The sequence below is a fragment of the Cebus imitator genome, unplaced genomic scaffold, assembly GCF_001604975.1.
Source record: "Cebus imitator isolate Cc_AM_T3 unplaced genomic scaffold, Cebus_imitator-1.0 Scaffold376, whole genome shotgun sequence".
Classification (NCBI taxonomy): Eukaryota; Metazoa; Chordata; class Mammalia; order Primates; family Cebidae; genus Cebus; species Cebus imitator.
In genome coordinates, this window is record NW_016107691.1 from 1,002,764 (window position 1) to 1,020,557 (window position 17,794).

General features: G+C 38.2%; 1 protein-coding gene across 9 annotated transcripts in view; it reads left to right on the forward strand.

The window, feature by feature from the left end:
• Positions 1–17,794, forward strand: part of ENOX2 (ecto-NOX disulfide-thiol exchanger 2) — a 283,137-nt gene that overhangs the window by 111,452 nt on the left and 153,891 nt on the right. For 6 of the 9 annotated variants that reach the window (XM_037731045.1, XM_017507503.2, XM_037731046.1 and 3 more), the window contains one exon: positions 2,058–2,201. The exons of the other annotated variants lie outside the window; for them this stretch is intronic. Coding sequence is in view for 2 of the 6 variants with exons in the window: in XM_037731043.1 (XP_037586971.1) it covers positions 2,058–2,201 (144 nt within the window). In the remaining 4 variants the exon portion in view is untranslated. The remainder of the gene's footprint in view (positions 1–2,057; positions 2,202–17,794) is intronic. 9 annotated transcript variants of the gene reach the window in all.

The following is a 17,794-nucleotide window of genomic DNA, read 5'->3' on the forward strand; positions in this document are numbered from 1 at the left end:
AGCATTTCACCATTCTGCAGTATAGTAAATCAAATGATGGAGATGCATTTAGAATCTAATTATTGTAAGTAATGTTGATATAATCAGCATCGGAACTTTTAGGTTATGGCATTAATTCTTGATTATCAGCTGTCAAGTCTTTACCCTAATTACAGGTGTTAAAAGAATGAGTCATCTACCCCCATTCAATTAAAGATTAATTCATTCATTCGGCACTCAAGGTATGGTGCTAGGCACCAAGAATAAAATTGTGGGAGGGAGAGAGAGAGAAGTTTCCTTTTTAGAAAAGCTTTCAAATTTATAGGGGAAAAGTTTGTTTTAATTCACTCAGAATAATGTAATTCTCATAAACATGTATTTGTTTATTTTTGCCACAGCCTTAGGCATGTTATCACTCTTCTATACACATTATGAAACCAAGACTAAGAGAGACTACATGACTTGCCAAAAGCTATCAACTAGTAAAGGATAACCAGGATTTGAATCCTAGCCTGTCGAGATCTTTCCACTATGCCATTCTATCTTCCAGGGAACTTGTTTGGATCAGTATATTGCAGAAAGAATTTCCAAGAAAAGTTTTGGACTAGTGTATTAATCATATTTGATTCTGGGACTAATCAGGTCCAAGAACAATCTTCATTTGTAAATAGAATAATTATCTAGTCTTCTTTTTAAATAGTCTTGGTCATGACTTTAGTTTTTTTAGTACATAGCAATTGATGTTTGCTTCTTTAATTCTAATCATGGTAGGGATTTAATAGGACATGTATATGATGCAGTGAACAGTTGACTTAAGATACAGAAGCAATTTTTATTATTTCACTGTAGTTTCTCACATGATGTAAGAAAGAATGTTTGACAAGTCCCAGAAGACATTTAATGGAAGTGATCCAAGTGGACTCTGATTGCTGAAAAACAGTACTTGTTATGTGGGCTGAAAACGTTAGCAAGAGGATACTCTTTATTAGAAATAATAATTTAATGTCATTTCATTAGAATCTTAGCATTCATTTTGTTGAAACTTGATTGACCTTTAGCTGACTGGATTTCAAGGTTTTTTAAATTGACAATTTCCAACATTACCTCAAGAATTGTACAGCTATGGGCCATAGAAAATTTGGGAGTTAAATAATGAGCTATATCAGGCCAATCTGATTTCCCCCCTTTGATAGGAATCCCCTGTTTGATAGGATAGAACCAGTGGAGAAAGGCTTACAGGAGATGTCTTAACTTTGAGCTTTAAAAAACTTTTGACTTTACATTTCATGAAGTTTTAATTGAAACACTTAAAATTCCAGGCGCTAGTGCCAGAGGAGTAAGAACTGTCTCTGCTCGCCCCTGATTGAACCGTGTAAGACTTGGAGAGCAGAAAATGCCTTTTGCCATTTTATATGGTGCAGCAGTGACAAGTAAAGTGACCATGCTTCTAATATTATTTGAAGTGAATGAGATTAACATTACCAAAATCTAGGTCATAAGTCCCCATCACTCCAACTGCTAAATAACCCCCTTGCAATGTCTATATATTTGTTTCCTTTTCTTATTTGCCATAGAGTTATGGTTTTCTTTTTTTAGAAACCTCTATATTACTGTTGGAAGTGACTTTGACACAGGATAGTCTCATGATTATGTCTGCCTCAGTTCAACATACCTTGTAATGAAAGAATGGAAAAATGTCAGGAGATAATCCAAGGAATACAAAGCCAAGCTTTTTAGAAGGAACAGTGGGTCCAACCATAGCCACATTTAATGAGGGTCCTATCTCCTTAAGGGAGGAAGTAGAAGACAGTTGCTAGCTTATGCCCAAAAAATGTTAAGTTGCCACAGAAACAGGAGGGATCTTACAAATGACAGAGCCACTGTCTTATATTTTAATTCTGTACTTACCAAAAGGATTTGTAAAACTAACAGAAGACAACTGTCTTTAAGGAATTCACTCGTCATTTCTAGGCTCTTAAGATTTAAAAGGTTTTCCACTAGCGGCTCACATAATAAAATCTGGAGATGATCCCAGTCCTTAATGGAGTCTGGACTTTGGCTTTCTTTTTCTTCTTTAGGATTGAACCAGCTGCCCTTTGACCCTGCCAACAACAACGAGCCCCTGCAGTTTGGTAGTGCCAGTGGCCCTCTGGTCACAGAAGGCCTCATTGAGAATGGAGGGGAATCAAGCAAGAAAAGAAAGAGAACAAATACTCCTTCAGGTAAGCTAGGCGATAATGCACTGTCTTAAGTCAGTGCCAGAGTCAACATTTTCCCAGAGCCTGGTATATGGCAGGTTACATACTGTGCTAGGACATATTGTAAGAACTACAGAAATGAGAAAGAGTCCCCTGTCCTCATGGAATTCATTATGGGATTGAAGGAGGGAAAAAGCACATACACGAATCACTCTGATAATTAGATAGAGTATCATCAGCACTGTGGTAAATGTGTTAAGGGAAAAAAACTGATGAGAGCACAAATGAAGAAGAGTTTAATTCTGCCTTAGGGATTATAGAACACTTCATGGCAGATGTGCCTTTTTTAGCTAATCCTTGAAGAATCGGCAGGCTTGGGACAAGAGATGAGTAAAGAGCATCAATTTAGGTAGAAGGAATTGCATGAGTGAATGGCTTCCCTGTGCATTTGTCTTTGTATGCATAAGTGGCAGGCCATCCTCGCTTTTACTTCTAATACAGATAACTACACATATTTGCATCTCCCCACCTCCACCCCATTCCCCTCAATACACACTATGCCTACATGCTTTATGCCCTTATAATTCTCTTAGAACAGTTGGCAAACAGATTCTTCTAAACCTTCTGTAACAGCCTAACTGAATTATTAGCCTCCCTTGCAATTTCTCCTACCCCAATCCCTCATGTCCCATTAGCCTATTCTCATCTTAATTTTTTTTTCCAAAAGGAGTAAAGAAATAATAGGAGGCCATATCTTAACTGATCATTTGATATTTTATAATTTTATCTCTTTGTTGCATGGTTGGTTATTCGTTTGGAGGTAGAATCCGTAATGTATGGAAACTGATCTGAGATTTCGGGATGGGCATAGCAGACATGTTCATCATTTTTTTGTTTGTTTTTTACTATTTTTACTTTCGGCTTATGAAATGGAGCATGTTTACAAACATATCATATCTGACTCTTAGATCATAGATCTCTGCTTATAAATCAAGATATTTGTTAAATATGAGTTTGGAAAATGAAAATACAATAAAACATTAGTTATATGGAGCCCTTAAGAAATGAGTGATACTTACAGACCTTTGTTTTCTGGATCATGGAAAGGCATGATGTATAGCCAAGGAACTGGCCTGAGTGCTAATCGTGGCTTTATCTCTTTCTGGGGCCTGGAGTTACTTGCTTAACCTCTCTGAGTTTCACTTTCTTCAACTTAAAGCAAAAGTGATACCAAAACATGTGTCTCAGGATTTATTATGACAATTAGTTGAAATGATGTGGGTAAAGCACTTAGCATGGTGTCTGCATACCATAATCACTTAGTAAATGTTGCTATTGTTTTCTTAGTATTATTATATGATATGATAAATTTAATGTTTTAAATCATCAACGTATTTCACATTTTTAGGTTAAGCATTATGAGTATAAATCATATGTGTGTATATATATAAACTCATTTGACATAATTTAAACTTTGCTTGATTATTTATGGGCATAATTCCAGTCATTAATTATTGTACTGCACTCTAATACTCTTAAATTTTTAAGAGTTTACTAAAGAGTATAGGTTTTTTTTACCTCTGCACTAAATTGTTCTAGACTGCGGTGGTCTTTTAGTTATTACATCTACATTTTACACATGCCTTGCCTCCTTCATGCAGCCTACAGTCACTTTTTATTCCTCTCCATGTCCCTTCATATAGCAGCCCTTTTTCTCCTTCTACTGAATTAGAAACGTAAAAACCCAGCCAGCTCTCCGAGCTGATGTGTCAGATTAGTACGAGTAAAAGTTAAATCAGCTGTAAGTGGAACCTGCCATGGATAGAGTGCACAGGATTTAGGGCATCAACTTTAAGACATCTCTTTTAGCTCTGAGACCTTTGTGATCACCTACTAGTTTTTCCATTATATTCATGTTAAGTGATGTGCAAGTTTGGGGTAATACCTCCTGAACTGCAGTTAACTCATGAGGGTGGGGAAAGGGAGTATGTATTAATCTGAATTGGGAATTAACTTTAAAGAATTACAGTTTTATTTCTAATGAGCATATTCAGTGAGAGCAAAGTAACTTGCAGATATAGGATTTTAACAGTAGATTATGCCAATCTATAATTAGCAGGACAATTTGCACTCAAATAATGAATATGCTGAAGTTCTTAAAAAACAGTATGTTCTTTAAAATAGGTGAAATAAGCCCTTGCCAGGCTAAATTAGCTCTCTTGAAATCTTGTTCATACTATTTGCTTAGAGAACCTTTTCTTTGTTAGTAGGACAAAGGTGACTTCAACCCAGGTTAAATTACCACAAATTCTGAATTAGTGTAGTCCAAATTAATGAGATTTTACTATACAAGGAGTCTCTTATAATTGTTCAGCAGCAATCTTGTGATATTGTAAATAATCAGATAGCTTTATAATATTATTTTCTTCCTCTGCAGTACTAGACAAAAGGAAAAGGGAAGATGTTTCATGAGCAGCAACTTCCTTCTTCCTTTGTTATTGCCTGCACTGTGGCGGAGGAAAGATAGGGTTGGAAGTTCTCAAAGGAGCTACCAACCATTTTATTTCCAAACTACGTATCCAGTCATTGCATCACTCGGCCCTGTAACTCCACTGAGTTAAAGCCATCTCTCTCCCTCTCCTTCACTGCAAATGAAGGAGGGATATTTCCTTGCAGCTCCAGTTCCACACTACACATTTTTTTCCTTCCTTTCCTATCCCTCCTTACCTCTCCCATTTTCTACAAACTGTCTCTTTCCTTTTGAACTAAAACTGATTTCTTAAAAGTCACATGTGACCTTCAGATTGTCAAAGTCAGTGGCCTTTTGGCAGGTCACAATCACCTTGAACTGTTTCATTTGATGCTATTAACAATGCTCCCTTTGAATTTTCTCTACTTTTGCTTTCCTTGGTTATACACTTTGCAGATTCTTCTTCCTTTTCTGCCTCCTTCAAGCCTTCTTTCTCATTTTCTTCAACCCTCAACTTTGAGTATGCTATTATTCACATTTCTAGATAAAGAAATAAAGGATAAACTTACCAAAAGTTGAATGTCTAGCAAGTGGTTTAGCCAGGCCTCTAACTCCAAAGTCTATTTCTAACTACTATGGTGTAGTTACTGTGTCTTTAGTTATTAGGAATCTAGAACCACTACTAAAATGTATATTAAACATTGGTGGCAGACTAGAGAAAGCTGTGTTTGTATGAAAATAAATAGGTAAGAATAAGAGGAGCAGGCCTTGGATATGATAATCTTGAGGATTCCTTCAAACTCAGATCTCATGGTTCCTCTTTTCAGCTTTCTGCTGCTCCCCAAAACAAGTCTTCTATTTCAGCCACACTGATCCACTACCTTTCTCTGAAGACACTGTGCTTACCTACCTCACCACCTTGCTCATAACATTCATTTCCCTTTCCTAGCATTTCACTTGTCAAAATCTTATTCAACTGACAGTGCCTAGTACAAGTCCTACCCTCTGTAAGATGCCTTCTGGATCATCTTAATTAGAAATGTTCTCTTGTACCTCTGAAATATATTGGTCATTAAATTCACAGGAATCACTTGACACTGATTGTGGACCACCTTGAATTATTGCTTATGAGTTTGTACATATATGTCTTAGCTTTTCAACTCAGTTACAACTCCCCTGTTGGAAGGGCCCCTAACTCTCTTAGCAGAGATATGATATCTTACACAAAATAGCTGCTCAAGAAATATTTGTTGCTTGATCACGTATTTGATTGAATAATTGCTTTCTCTATGCCTTTTCTCTATGTCTCTATTATTTTCTTGTCATTTTCAGGGTAGAGCTTTGCACAAAACTGTGCCTTTGTAGCTGATGTTGACCAACTGATAGCTTCACTTGTCCCTAAAGACTACTCAGACATTTGTGAGATTACACCCATAGAGCAGGCACAAATCAAATCTGGGTGCTTGTGGAAAAAAAAATACCCGGCCCTAATGAAATCCTTGCCTTATTACTGTGAAAAAAAAAAAAATAGCTGGCCCTAATGGAATCCTTGTCTTATTACAGCTGAGATTTCTTAAGTGCCCAAGGGAAACTGATAGGCAGAGTTTAAGTGTCCTGCCTCAACTATGAAGTAGGCCAATAATCAGGATTAGACATTACTGCCATATTTGACCACATAATCTTTTTTTGTGGATATGGTTGTTTTGTAGCTTTTATAAGATGAGCTCAGAATTCTTCAGAGTGTGTTTCCTCTTAAATTTTACCTTTTCCCCATGGAAGTGTTTTCTTGGTGATGCTGTAGCTGTACAAATTGTCTATGATGGCAGCAAATCCATTTATTCAGATGGTACTCTAAAGCAAAAGAGTAGAAGATTGTTAAAATCCATGTAAAATCACAATGCCAAGTTCTTTTCCCAAAGATGCCAACTGCCTCCTGGTTTGAGAGCCATATGGATTTGTAGATGCAGAAATACCAACTCTTTCATCAAATACCTCCACTAAAGTGGAAAACACCATGAGTCAACAAGGCCAACTGGATGGTGACTAAAATTGAATGCATTGTTTTCAGCAACATCATGGTACAGTAATATTCAAAGAAGGTGTGAGCTCTCTGAAAGAGAGGGCAACTACCCAGGAATAATTATGATACCAAAGGGAGCATCCAGGTGTGGGCAGAGTCCTATTTCCATTGTCTTTTCTCTATAGGCCTGTGTTGAAAGATAGATTTGTGCTCAAATGTGTCATGCCCAGTACTAAGTAATATTGCCAAAATTCATGTGAATAATGAATGACTCAGTGAGAAAAGAGGGATCTTCAGAAAGTTTTCATTTGCAATAATGATTTAATCACAAAAGTTCAAGATCTCTAGAAAGACCCTTCAAAATCAATAATAATTTGTATTGGTATGGTGATTCTTTCTCTTAATGTATTCTCATACTCATTGCATTTTACACATTAGAGATGAAAAATAATTTTGTCTAAGGTAGACTAGCATCACCAGGAGTGTTATAATTAGATAAGGACCTCCAGAGAGTATCCAGTCTTGATCATAGACCTCCCAACTCCATTCTCAGGTTTCCTTTAGAATTTCTGGAAATCAAAATGGTACTTGACAATATAAAGACGGTGAACAATTACAGCACTACCAGGCTAGATTAATAGGAGAAAGTGGGCCTGCAGAGCATCAAGAAGAAATTTGGTCAGCCGTAAAGAAGAACTATATCAGATTGGGTTATCAGAAAACTTGTTCAGGCTCACTTGGAAGAGAAATATAAAAAGAAGATACACTCATCTGCTTGCGAGTACTTTTGTTTCCTTTCTTACCTGAAAGGAGAGCTATAAACCAGGAAACTTTTCTATGACACTTACAGCCTTTTGATTTACCCCAGACTCACAAGTCTGAGACTTTTTATTTCACGTGTACTTTGAAGTCCACAAATGAAAGCACTGATTGTTTTTAAAGAGAGAAAATGCTACCATTTTATATCTTGGTGTGTGGTATTTCTAGCATGTCAGCTGAATTATTATTTTGCCAAAGGCAAGAAGAGCCTATTGTTCCCTTAGTTAGAATTAAAATAAGAAAAAGAGTAGACTAATAGCCTTTCTCAGTTTCTTTAGTCCTTTGGACATTTTTATCTGATTACAGTTTCAAGAAATAAAACCATTATCTCAAAAACTGGAGGATCAAAAAAGTAAGCCTACTGTCTTTCTCAGGTCTGATAGAAGAAATCCAGTGTGAAGTTTTCATTTTCAAGGACTGTCCAGGGGAGAGCAGACAGGGTGGCACAAAAGAAGCAGGATAGAAAAATGAAAATACATTTCTCTTAAGTTGCCACAATCATTGAAATAGCTTTGGAATGATTTTGTGACTTCATTGTACTTAAGTCATTGGGAGTTCTATCAGCAGGCATTAAGTGTAAGTAGCCTGATAGGTTGGTATATAGAGGCTAGTGATAGATGTTTAAGTCTAGTATTTTAGAGTTGGAGACAACCTCAACTAACTCCATTATTACTATTATCATTATATGTTGAGACAGGGTCTCACTCTGTCACCCAGGCTGGAGTGCAGTGGCTCTATCACAGCTCACCTCAGGTGATTCTCTTTCCTCAGCCCCTCAAGTAGCTGGGAATACAAATGTGCACTCATCACGCCCAGCTAATTTTTGTATTTTTAATAGAGACAAGGTTTCTCCACATTGCCCAGGCTGGTGTCAAACTCCCAGGCTGAAAGGATCCACCCACCTCAGTCTCCCAAAGTGCTGGGATTACATGCATGGATCACCATGCCCAGCCAAACTTCATCATTTTTACAAATGAAGAAACTGAGACCCAGAGAAGGGATTTATGCAAGGTCACATGGTTAATTCATGGCAGAATGAGAGCTAGTTATTACCAGACCCATATAATCATTTCAGATTGGCTAGGACTGTGGCATGTAATCGATTCATTTTTGCTGTGAAAGTTTATCTATAACCTGGAAACGCTAACTTCCCTCATGCTAATAATATTACGTGATTTGTCAAATGCAAGCTCACCTGGTGGTATGGGAGGCCCCATGTCTGTTTTGGCTGCTGCACAGGGGAAAGCACTTTGTTCTCAAGATAGAAAAGAGTTTGAGACTGGGAAGCACCTATGAAGGAATTGCTTTTTTAGAGCAGAACTCGGGCAACTCAGCAAATTACAGAAGAAACATTTTGTGACACCTGCTTACTTGACAAGGGACAGTTTGTGTCCCCATCTCAGCCTACCCTTAAGGTACTCCATTCAAATAGGAAAACATTTTATAATTATGTTTTGTCTGTGATTGTGTTAGGGCATTCTTTCATTGCTATAAAGAAATACCTGAGATGGGATAATTTATAAAGGAAAGAGTTTTAATTGTCTCACAGTTCTGCAGACTTTATAGGAAACATGGTGCCGGGATCTGCTCAGCTTCTGGGAAGGCCTTAAGAAGCTTTTACTCATGGCAGAAATTTAAGGGGAGGCAGGCATGTCACCTGGTGGAAACAGGAGCAAGAGAAAGAGTGGAGGAGGAGATGCCACACTTTACAACAATCAGATCTCATAAGAACTCACTGTTACAAGGACAGCACCAAGCCATGAGGGATCTTCCCCCATGACCCAAACACCTCTCACCAGGCCCCACCTCCAACATTGGGGATTATAATTCAACATGACATTTGGGCAGGCACAAATACCCAAACTATATCAGTGATTTAAACCTTGTTGTATAACTTCATTTAGAGAATCTCTTTCAATTTCTTGATTATTAGGCAAAGATTTGTCTGGAAAAAAATCAGTTTTAGGTGAGTAAAACTGAATTTCAGAGTAAGAGGGTGTTTGCATTTTGAGAGGTTGTTTTCATCTCCTCCTAGCTTAGTAAACTGCAGAAAGCAAATGTCATTTTTATCATTGAGTCCTGTAAGGTTCTCCCTAGCCTTAATAAGGGAAAGGAACATACTCAGACTGAGACCCAGAGAAACTGTACTGAAGTCTGTGCTTTTAGTGCTGGATTTGACACTTACTATTAGACTTTTAGCCTTAGGCAAACCACAGAAGCCATTTCTAAGCCTCAGTTTCCAAATTGGTTTAATGAAAAGCAATTTAAAAGCAGTCAGATAATACTTCTATGGTTACTGCTCTGCTTGTTATGGTGTAAGAGTGTGAAATAACCACATTGGTTTTCTTTTTCCGGTTCTGAATTAAACTGAGAAAAAAAATGAACCACAAAACACCTCATGAGGAACAAAATATGGCATCTACTTTATTATAGATAAAACTATGTTTAAGAACATGGCTTGTATCTAAGCCTCATGAGACTTCCTACCACCTCTAGCTTCAAATGTATACCTTGATAGTCACCTGTGATGATTGAGACTTCAGAACAGACCATTTACCCTCCCATTGCCCTTGAGAGTGATGGCCTGTATCTCATTTCAGTAGAAACTAGAAATGAAGTGCAAAATGGGCCTGTAGGTCTACCTCTAGAAGATGCTGCCTGTGCCCTGACTAGGCTCTGCTCACTCTATAAAAGAAAGAGAGTCATTGCAGTTGGAGGGCATTTGGACCTGAGAGCCAGAATGCACAGGATAGGCCATGAATGAGTACTTATTTTTATTTTTATTACAATATTATTATTTTTCGAGACAGGGTCTCCCTCTGTCACCCAGGCTGGAGTGCAGTGGTGCAGTTTCAGGTCACTGCAGCATCAAACTCCAGGTCTCAAGCAATCCTCCCGCCCCAGCCACCCAAGTAGCTGGGACTACAGGCTGTGCCTACCATGCCTGACTAATTTTTGTATTTTCTGTAGAGACAGGGTTTTGCCATGTTGCTCAGCCTGGTATGGAGCTTCAAGGCTCAAGCCATCCATGCGCCTTGTCCTCCCAAAGTGCGGGGATTATAGGCGTGATAATCAGATAAGTCAACCTTGCTCCTGTGCCAAGGAACAAGCAGGGGTGAAAGCCCAGAGAAAATTTATGGTACTCTCTGTCCCCTTCCACAAACACAGTGAAAATTTCTTCCTCCTCATAGAATGGTGACAATTGGGGACAAGAACCAAACCCCAATCCCCAATATCACTTTTTAAGATTAGCATGACTTTGATTTTTCCAAGTCTTTTCCTTAGGATTGTTTTATACCAGGGGAAACTGGCAATGACAGTCCATTGTATGGTATAAGTAAATAGGGTTGTTCTAGTACATATGTGTTACATTTAGATTTTTACTTCTTCATGTACAAAATTGAGACAAATTCCAAATGGAACCAAACTCATATCCTCTGATGTAGCCTTGAAGTAGTAACTTACAGTGAAGAGATTTCATCTTCATAAATTTCAAACACAGAACACTTCTGCTGCTCTTTCAACATTGTCAGTCACATGTGGTTGCAGACTGTACAAGTTTTCCCTTCTCTTCCACAACACCGAAGTATTACAATTAAAATATTGTTTACTACTACTAATAGCTAATACCTATGAAACACCTACTGTGTGCCAGACACTATGTATTTCAAAATATATTATTTGATTTTCACAGCAACCCTATGAAGTAAGTACAGTCGTTATCCTCACTTTACAGATAAGGAAACAAACAGAGACTAATTTGTCCAAATAGTAATGTGTCCCGTTAGTAAGTAGAGGAGAGGAGATTCAAACCCAGGCAATATAGCTCCGAAATCAGTGTCTGGAATTAATTAAATCAAAATGAAAATGGGGCCAGGTGCCTATGTTATTTACGAGCACCCCAGATGATTCTAATATGCAGCCACACTTGAGAACCAGTGCAGCTAATTATACTGTATCGAAATACATGTACCTAGGCCATTGTGATTCAGAATGCTGGACATTTGTAGTATTCTATGACACAGTGTGTCTAAAGTCCTCTATTAGGAACTGAAATGACAGAAGTGACAGTAATGGAGTAGACCAAAAGATGGTAAATGAGGTGGTTTTGTAGATGTTGACCTCTCTAGGTATCTCAACACAGAAAGAAGAGATCACCTAATTTGCAATTTTCTCTTTCTCTGCTCTATTTCCTGATGTCCATTGATTATCTACTGAAGTAAAAATCCATAATAATGAAATTCCCTCTTGTTGTGTGCTAAGGGGACAGTCTCGATTTTTTTTCCAATCTTCCATATCCTCCATAATGTGAGTTATTCAATTTAAGCCATGTAATTTGCAGTATTTCATATCGAGCAATTGCTTGTGTAATAGAATTAATTTTAAAATATTTTGCTTATTCTACATTTGATTTTCAAGCAAAAGCATCTTTAGTGTGCAAGCTGTTTTGTAGATAAGGTGAGAGGTGATGAAAGTGGTACACAAAACCATTAGAGAGATGCTCAACTGCAGAAACAGTGTACTAATTTGGGGGAGGGGCAGGTTTCAGCAGGTGGCATTCCCTGTCTCCAGCCACAGTCTTCTGCTTATTTGATTCAATAGCAACTATAACAGCAGCAGTAGCTTTTATTAAATATTGATTGTATGCCAACTGCTATGACCGAATGCTTTACATATATAAACTCAAGCAAACTTTACAAGAAATCTATAAGATAGATACCATTCCCTCCTTGTTTACAGATTTTTTAAAAAACCTGAGGCTTGGAAAACACAGGAATTTCTCCCAGGCTAAAACTAATAAATAGTATAATCAGATTTGAAAGAGGGAGGCAGAGTAACAGTTGTTAAGAGCACGTGTTCAGAATCCTGGCTCTGACTTTAGGCAAGTGATTGCAGCTCTTTGACCTTAGTTACCTTACCTTCAAAATAGAGATAATAATAGCAAGTGTACAGGGTTGTTTTATGATTCAGTAAGAAAAATAATAAATAGTCCTTAGTACATGGTACTAGCACTATTTTATTCAGTGAATATTTATTTAGTCTTAATAAGTGTAAGGCATAGTGGTAGGCATTAAGTTACCAAAATAAGCTGTGAATAAGAATAAGACAGATTCCAACCCTGGCTTTGAGATGCTAACAGTCTAATAAGGAAGACAGTCATTAAGCAAATAGCTACACAAACAATCATTTGCAATTATGCTGTGTGCTATGAAAGAGTGACAGGTCACAGTGAACACTCAGTAAACAAGAGCAAATATTTACTGAGTAGACGTCTATTACGTACTAGGCACTAGGCCAGATAGAAGATTGAGTGCAAGTGCACAATTGGGATGAAGAGTGGAGGAATTTTCATGAAAATTTATGTGAAATTAGGGTACAGCTAAAGAAGCCATCTGCTTTCTTCTGATCAGTCAAGGAAGCTTTGTGGGGAGGAGATAAAACATAGAAGATGCTTGGTTTAGTTAATTGGAAAGATAAGAGATCAAGTTGAAAACAACCCATCTTTCCCCAAGATTAGTTCCTAGAGGCTGTGTAAATCTTGTAATGTGAGAGGCATTCCCAGCATGAGTGGCCTTTGTATCTGGCAGGAGGCTTGTGTGACAAACCCCAGGGACCAGACATTTTCTCTGAGATGAACACTAAGTGCTGAATTTTCTTCAGAACTTGACATAAAGTCTGAGCAGGCAACAAGTCATAACTACATACTGTTTTCAGATGCTGATTCACATACCATCTCATACAAATACAGTTGTTCTGCTGGCAAACTATTTTCTAATCTGGCCTTTTTATTCCCCTACATAATTACCCTGATCTAGGATGAACAGCCTGAGAAACATTGACTAATGCATCCTGAATTACGTCAGCAAGGTGACCACAAGCTTTCAGCTTCTCTTGATTTTGTGTCAGGTCTCTGTGAAGCAGTTCTTACCACATTAGGTGTGGGCAGAGGACTACAGATCTTCCAGGCTACAGCTTGCCATCAATTAAGACTGTTGTCCTTTGCTACAGAGCACCACATTCTCAGTGGCATAGCCTACAAAGAGGGGGATGCCTTGCCCTCCTGTCAAAAAGCCAGTCAGTTGGTTAGAAACCTTTGTCTCGCAGCTCAGAGTGCCCAGAAGTATTTTTTGCCTTGATTGGAGCAAGTGAAGAAGTAGTAGCTTAGGAGCTTTACTCGGCCTTCCTTCTGGACCCCTAACTGATGAAGTTAACTGTGACTTAGGACTTGACACGCCAATAGGGGAAAGTCTTTTCACTGTAACTCTGTGAAAAAGGCCCTATTAGTACTCTCATCTTATATACGAGGTAAGTGAGATTCAGAGGCTCACTGGCTTGCACAAGATTAGACAGCCAGTAAGCTATTCAAACGCAGGTTTTTAAATGACAGTGAGACCTGTGCACTTTGCATTGTGCCCCACTGCTTTCTAAGGTTTCTGAAGAAAGAAGTAATTTGATCTGAGATAGACTTTCAGAAGATACTCTAACTAAAGGGTTATCATGGATTTTAAAAGGGCAAAACTAGAACTGGGGAGAGAAGCTTGAAGACTTTTGAAATGGCCCAGGGAAGTGATATATGGGCCTGAGACAGTGTTATGGAAATAGGGATGGAGAAGAGGGGTTAGATCCAAAAAACTTGCTGGTGGTTTATCATTCAGAACTAATAGGGCTTGAAGAGTTGTGGAGCCTAGAAATGGAAAAAACTATATTAAAATCATCTGGCCCACTTCCCTAAGCAGGATGTAATTATGCCCACTTTTACAGGTGAGTCATCGCAGCTGTGATTCAGCCTAAGTGACTTGTCCAAGGTCCCGAGCTAGTTTAGGACAAAAGAAGCTGGGACTCAGAACTCCTTCCTAGTATAAACCTCTTTCCACTAAAGCCTGGGATCTCCCAAATCTGTGTTTTGTTTGTTATTTTAAGATGTTATTATTGTAGTACATAAAAGTACACAAATTATATATGCATACCAATGAACTTTCACAAATAGCATATTCATGTAACAAGCACCTGAAACAAGACACAGGTATTTTTGGGACCCAGAAGACTCCTGTGCCCTTTTCCAATCATGTCCCCACAAACATCATTCCTACTCTTTTTAATAACCGCCTGCTGGGACATATCAGAGATTGGGAAATTTATTATTGGGATCCTCCTGTTTGTTGATGGGTGCTTAGATTATTCCTGTCATTTGGCTGCCACCACAAACAGTGCTGCAATGAACAGCCATGATCGTGCTTCTTTGTACACATGAGCAAGTATTACTCTAGAATAGAGTCCAGGAAGTAAGTTTGCAGGGTTGAAGGGTTAAAGGCTTTGAACATTTTGATGACTAATACTACCACAATGACTTCTGCAAAGGCTTCTCCAAGTCAGAATCTCAACCCTGGTATTTGAGAGAGTCGTTTCCTGTCTTCTTGCCAGTGCATGATATCATTAATCCTATGAATTTTTGCCAATTTGACAGTTCAGAAATGATAGCTTTGTGCTTCTTTATTTGCATTTCTGTGATGAGTAGTGAATTTGAGCATATTTTTCAAATGTTTACTAGTCCTTTCTGTTCCTTTTATCAATCATTTGCGATATCCTTGGCCCATTTTTCTTTCTTTTTTTTTTTTTTAATGATGAACTTCTAAGGGTTCTTTTTATGTTATGGAAATTAATACTTCCTTTGTTAAATGTGTTACAAATGTTTTCTCATGTATTTTAACACTGTTTATGCTGTGTTCTTTCATATTGTCTGTTTTATAAAGTTACTTCCCTTTTGTAGATTCTCTAGTCATTCCTTTAAGCATGGAAATCCACACTCTCTGGAGTTTTCAGAGCGGCCCCAGTGTCACATGTTCTATCCCATTGCCCCCCAAAATACAAGTGTGTATGTCAAATTATATTTTCCTAATTCTATAATTAGAAAATTTAGTCATCTCACCTACAGTGGTTAGCAGTAAAGCTCTTGGTCTGTTTTCTAGACAGACTCCAGGTGCTCTTTGAGGGAAAAATGGGGTAGCAGAACACACCTGTCTTAGAGCTGTGGAATCTGGTATGTGCTAAAGGGAATGGGAATATGGTGTAAACTCTGGTCATTCTAACATCGTATCCCCAGCTGTCTTTTGCTATGACATTCAGACAGCTTAGGCACATTGGAATGTTTGGTTGCCACTTGAAAGTGTTTGATTACACAGAATGAGCTCTGGAAGAGTTCTGTCTGATGTCTATAAAGGGAAATGGAACATCTTCTTCTTTTGGCACATGGAAAACATCTTAAATTCCTATCCATATTATTTAGGACTATAAAAATTAATCATCTCTAAGAAATAAAATGTTTGCTAATCAGATTTTTTAAAATGCTCTCAGGACAATATTTAGCCTATTTATGCAACCTGTTTGGAAGCATTCTCAGCAGTAGACAATTGCAAACAAATACTATGCTAATATGTTTACTTGGCAAACATGTATTGGATGCTTACTGTGTGTCAGGTAATGTCGGATGGAAGGGTGGATGAATATGCTAATTTCTAGCAGAAACTGAGGCTGGTGTAAGACCTAGCTCTAGTCTTCAGGGTGCATACATCTGGTAACTAGAAATTATTTCCTTCCACTGATGAAAATCACTTTCCTAGGAATTCTGAAGGGACCACATTTGTTAGTTTTTAGTTAGCATTACTGAGTTTACATGAAAGTAATAAAACTGAATTTACTCTCATTTAATCAGTGCCACTGCCTATTTCCTGCATTTTTCCCTCAGGAGCTCCATTATTATACTCTGATTTCAGGAAAAACTGATGTGGACATTCAAGTAAGCAAAAAAGATGCCTTGTCCTTTTCCAAAATTCCCATTGTCCAAATGTTTGTGACATCTTTGGGTTATATAAATGGAATTGATCTTGGTTTGGATTGATGGGTATTTAGATGATAAAAATAAGAAAAAACTGTGAGATGGGGGCTTAAGCCTGCTTAAACCTTAACTGTCCTAAGAAGGAATGACACATTTTTCACTGAGAAATGTTCTGGGGTGATAATTGGCTTCCTGGTGTAGGCTGAACATGGCTTGAGAAGAAAATACTTCCCCTAGATTATGAAACAGGCAGCATTGGTATTGTATTTCTAAAATTAATTCAGTAAACATTTGCTCCAATAATTAGGCTCCATAGAGTGTCATGCAGAGGGTGGATTTTTCTTTATGTGCAATTTAAAACTTTTTAAAGAGTAGATCAGCTTTAAAAAAGACTGTGAATCTTAGGCTTACCATTTTCTTCCCCTCTCTACCCTGCCCTGTCACTCCCATCCAAACTGTATTTGAGAAAGTTCTAAAGAATCAGGCCTTGAAGGATAGCTCTATAGTTTAGAATTCTATCACTCTGTTCTCTGCCCTCTGCACAACACACATACTCACATCATTTCTCACAATTATTGTTTGAAAGGATCAGGCTGCCTTTGCATCCAGAGAGCCCCCAAGTTATTTTTGCAAGTTAGAAGCAGCCCAGTAATTTTATCCCCTTCCCTGCCTGTGGAGCAGGTGCTTAAGTCTTTCAGTTTTCTTTGGCCACTCATGGTTAGTTTTCCTCCAGGACAAGAATTTGTAACCCTGTACCCCTCCTGAAAGGCCAAGCAATCCCCATATGCAAGTCTACTGTTAGACTGAAAGCTTAGTTGGGAATAAGAAAATAATCAGGTCATGTGGCAAGGTGGTGGACAGCAGGCTGAGGTGGTGGGAAAGAGGGGGCACTTAGAGATCATTTTGTTCAGTGATTCTTAAACAACATGCCTGAGGGGTACATTCACATTTGTATTGATTTGGCACTATAGCAGTGATCCTTGTGAGAGGGTGATAGCAGCTAGAAGCAGGTATTCCTTTTGGAGCAGCTAATAAAAGATATTTACAGGAAGAAGAGTATATTTGTAGTTTTAGAAAACTGCCACTGCCCCCCAGCTTTAATTTAATTAAGTTTCCAAACATACAGCAGTTCAGTAGCAGAACTATGACCTGATTCTGGGTCTTCAGACTCCCTATCCTCTCTTCTTCATTGCATTCTACTATGAGAAAAAGAAGAGAAAGGAATGTAACACAACAGGGGAGAAAGAAAAGAAAAGAACTGCCTGTGATGACCTGCTTGACTTCACTGTCACTTAGTCTCTTAAAAGTGTCAAATAGTGGCCTGGCTCAATGACTCATGCCTGTAATCCTAGCACTTTGGGAGGCTGAGGTGGGTAGATCACAAGGTCAAGAGATCGAGACCATCCTGGCCAACATGGTGAAACCTCATCTCTACTAAAAATACAAAAATTAACCGGGTGTGGTGGCAGGTGCCT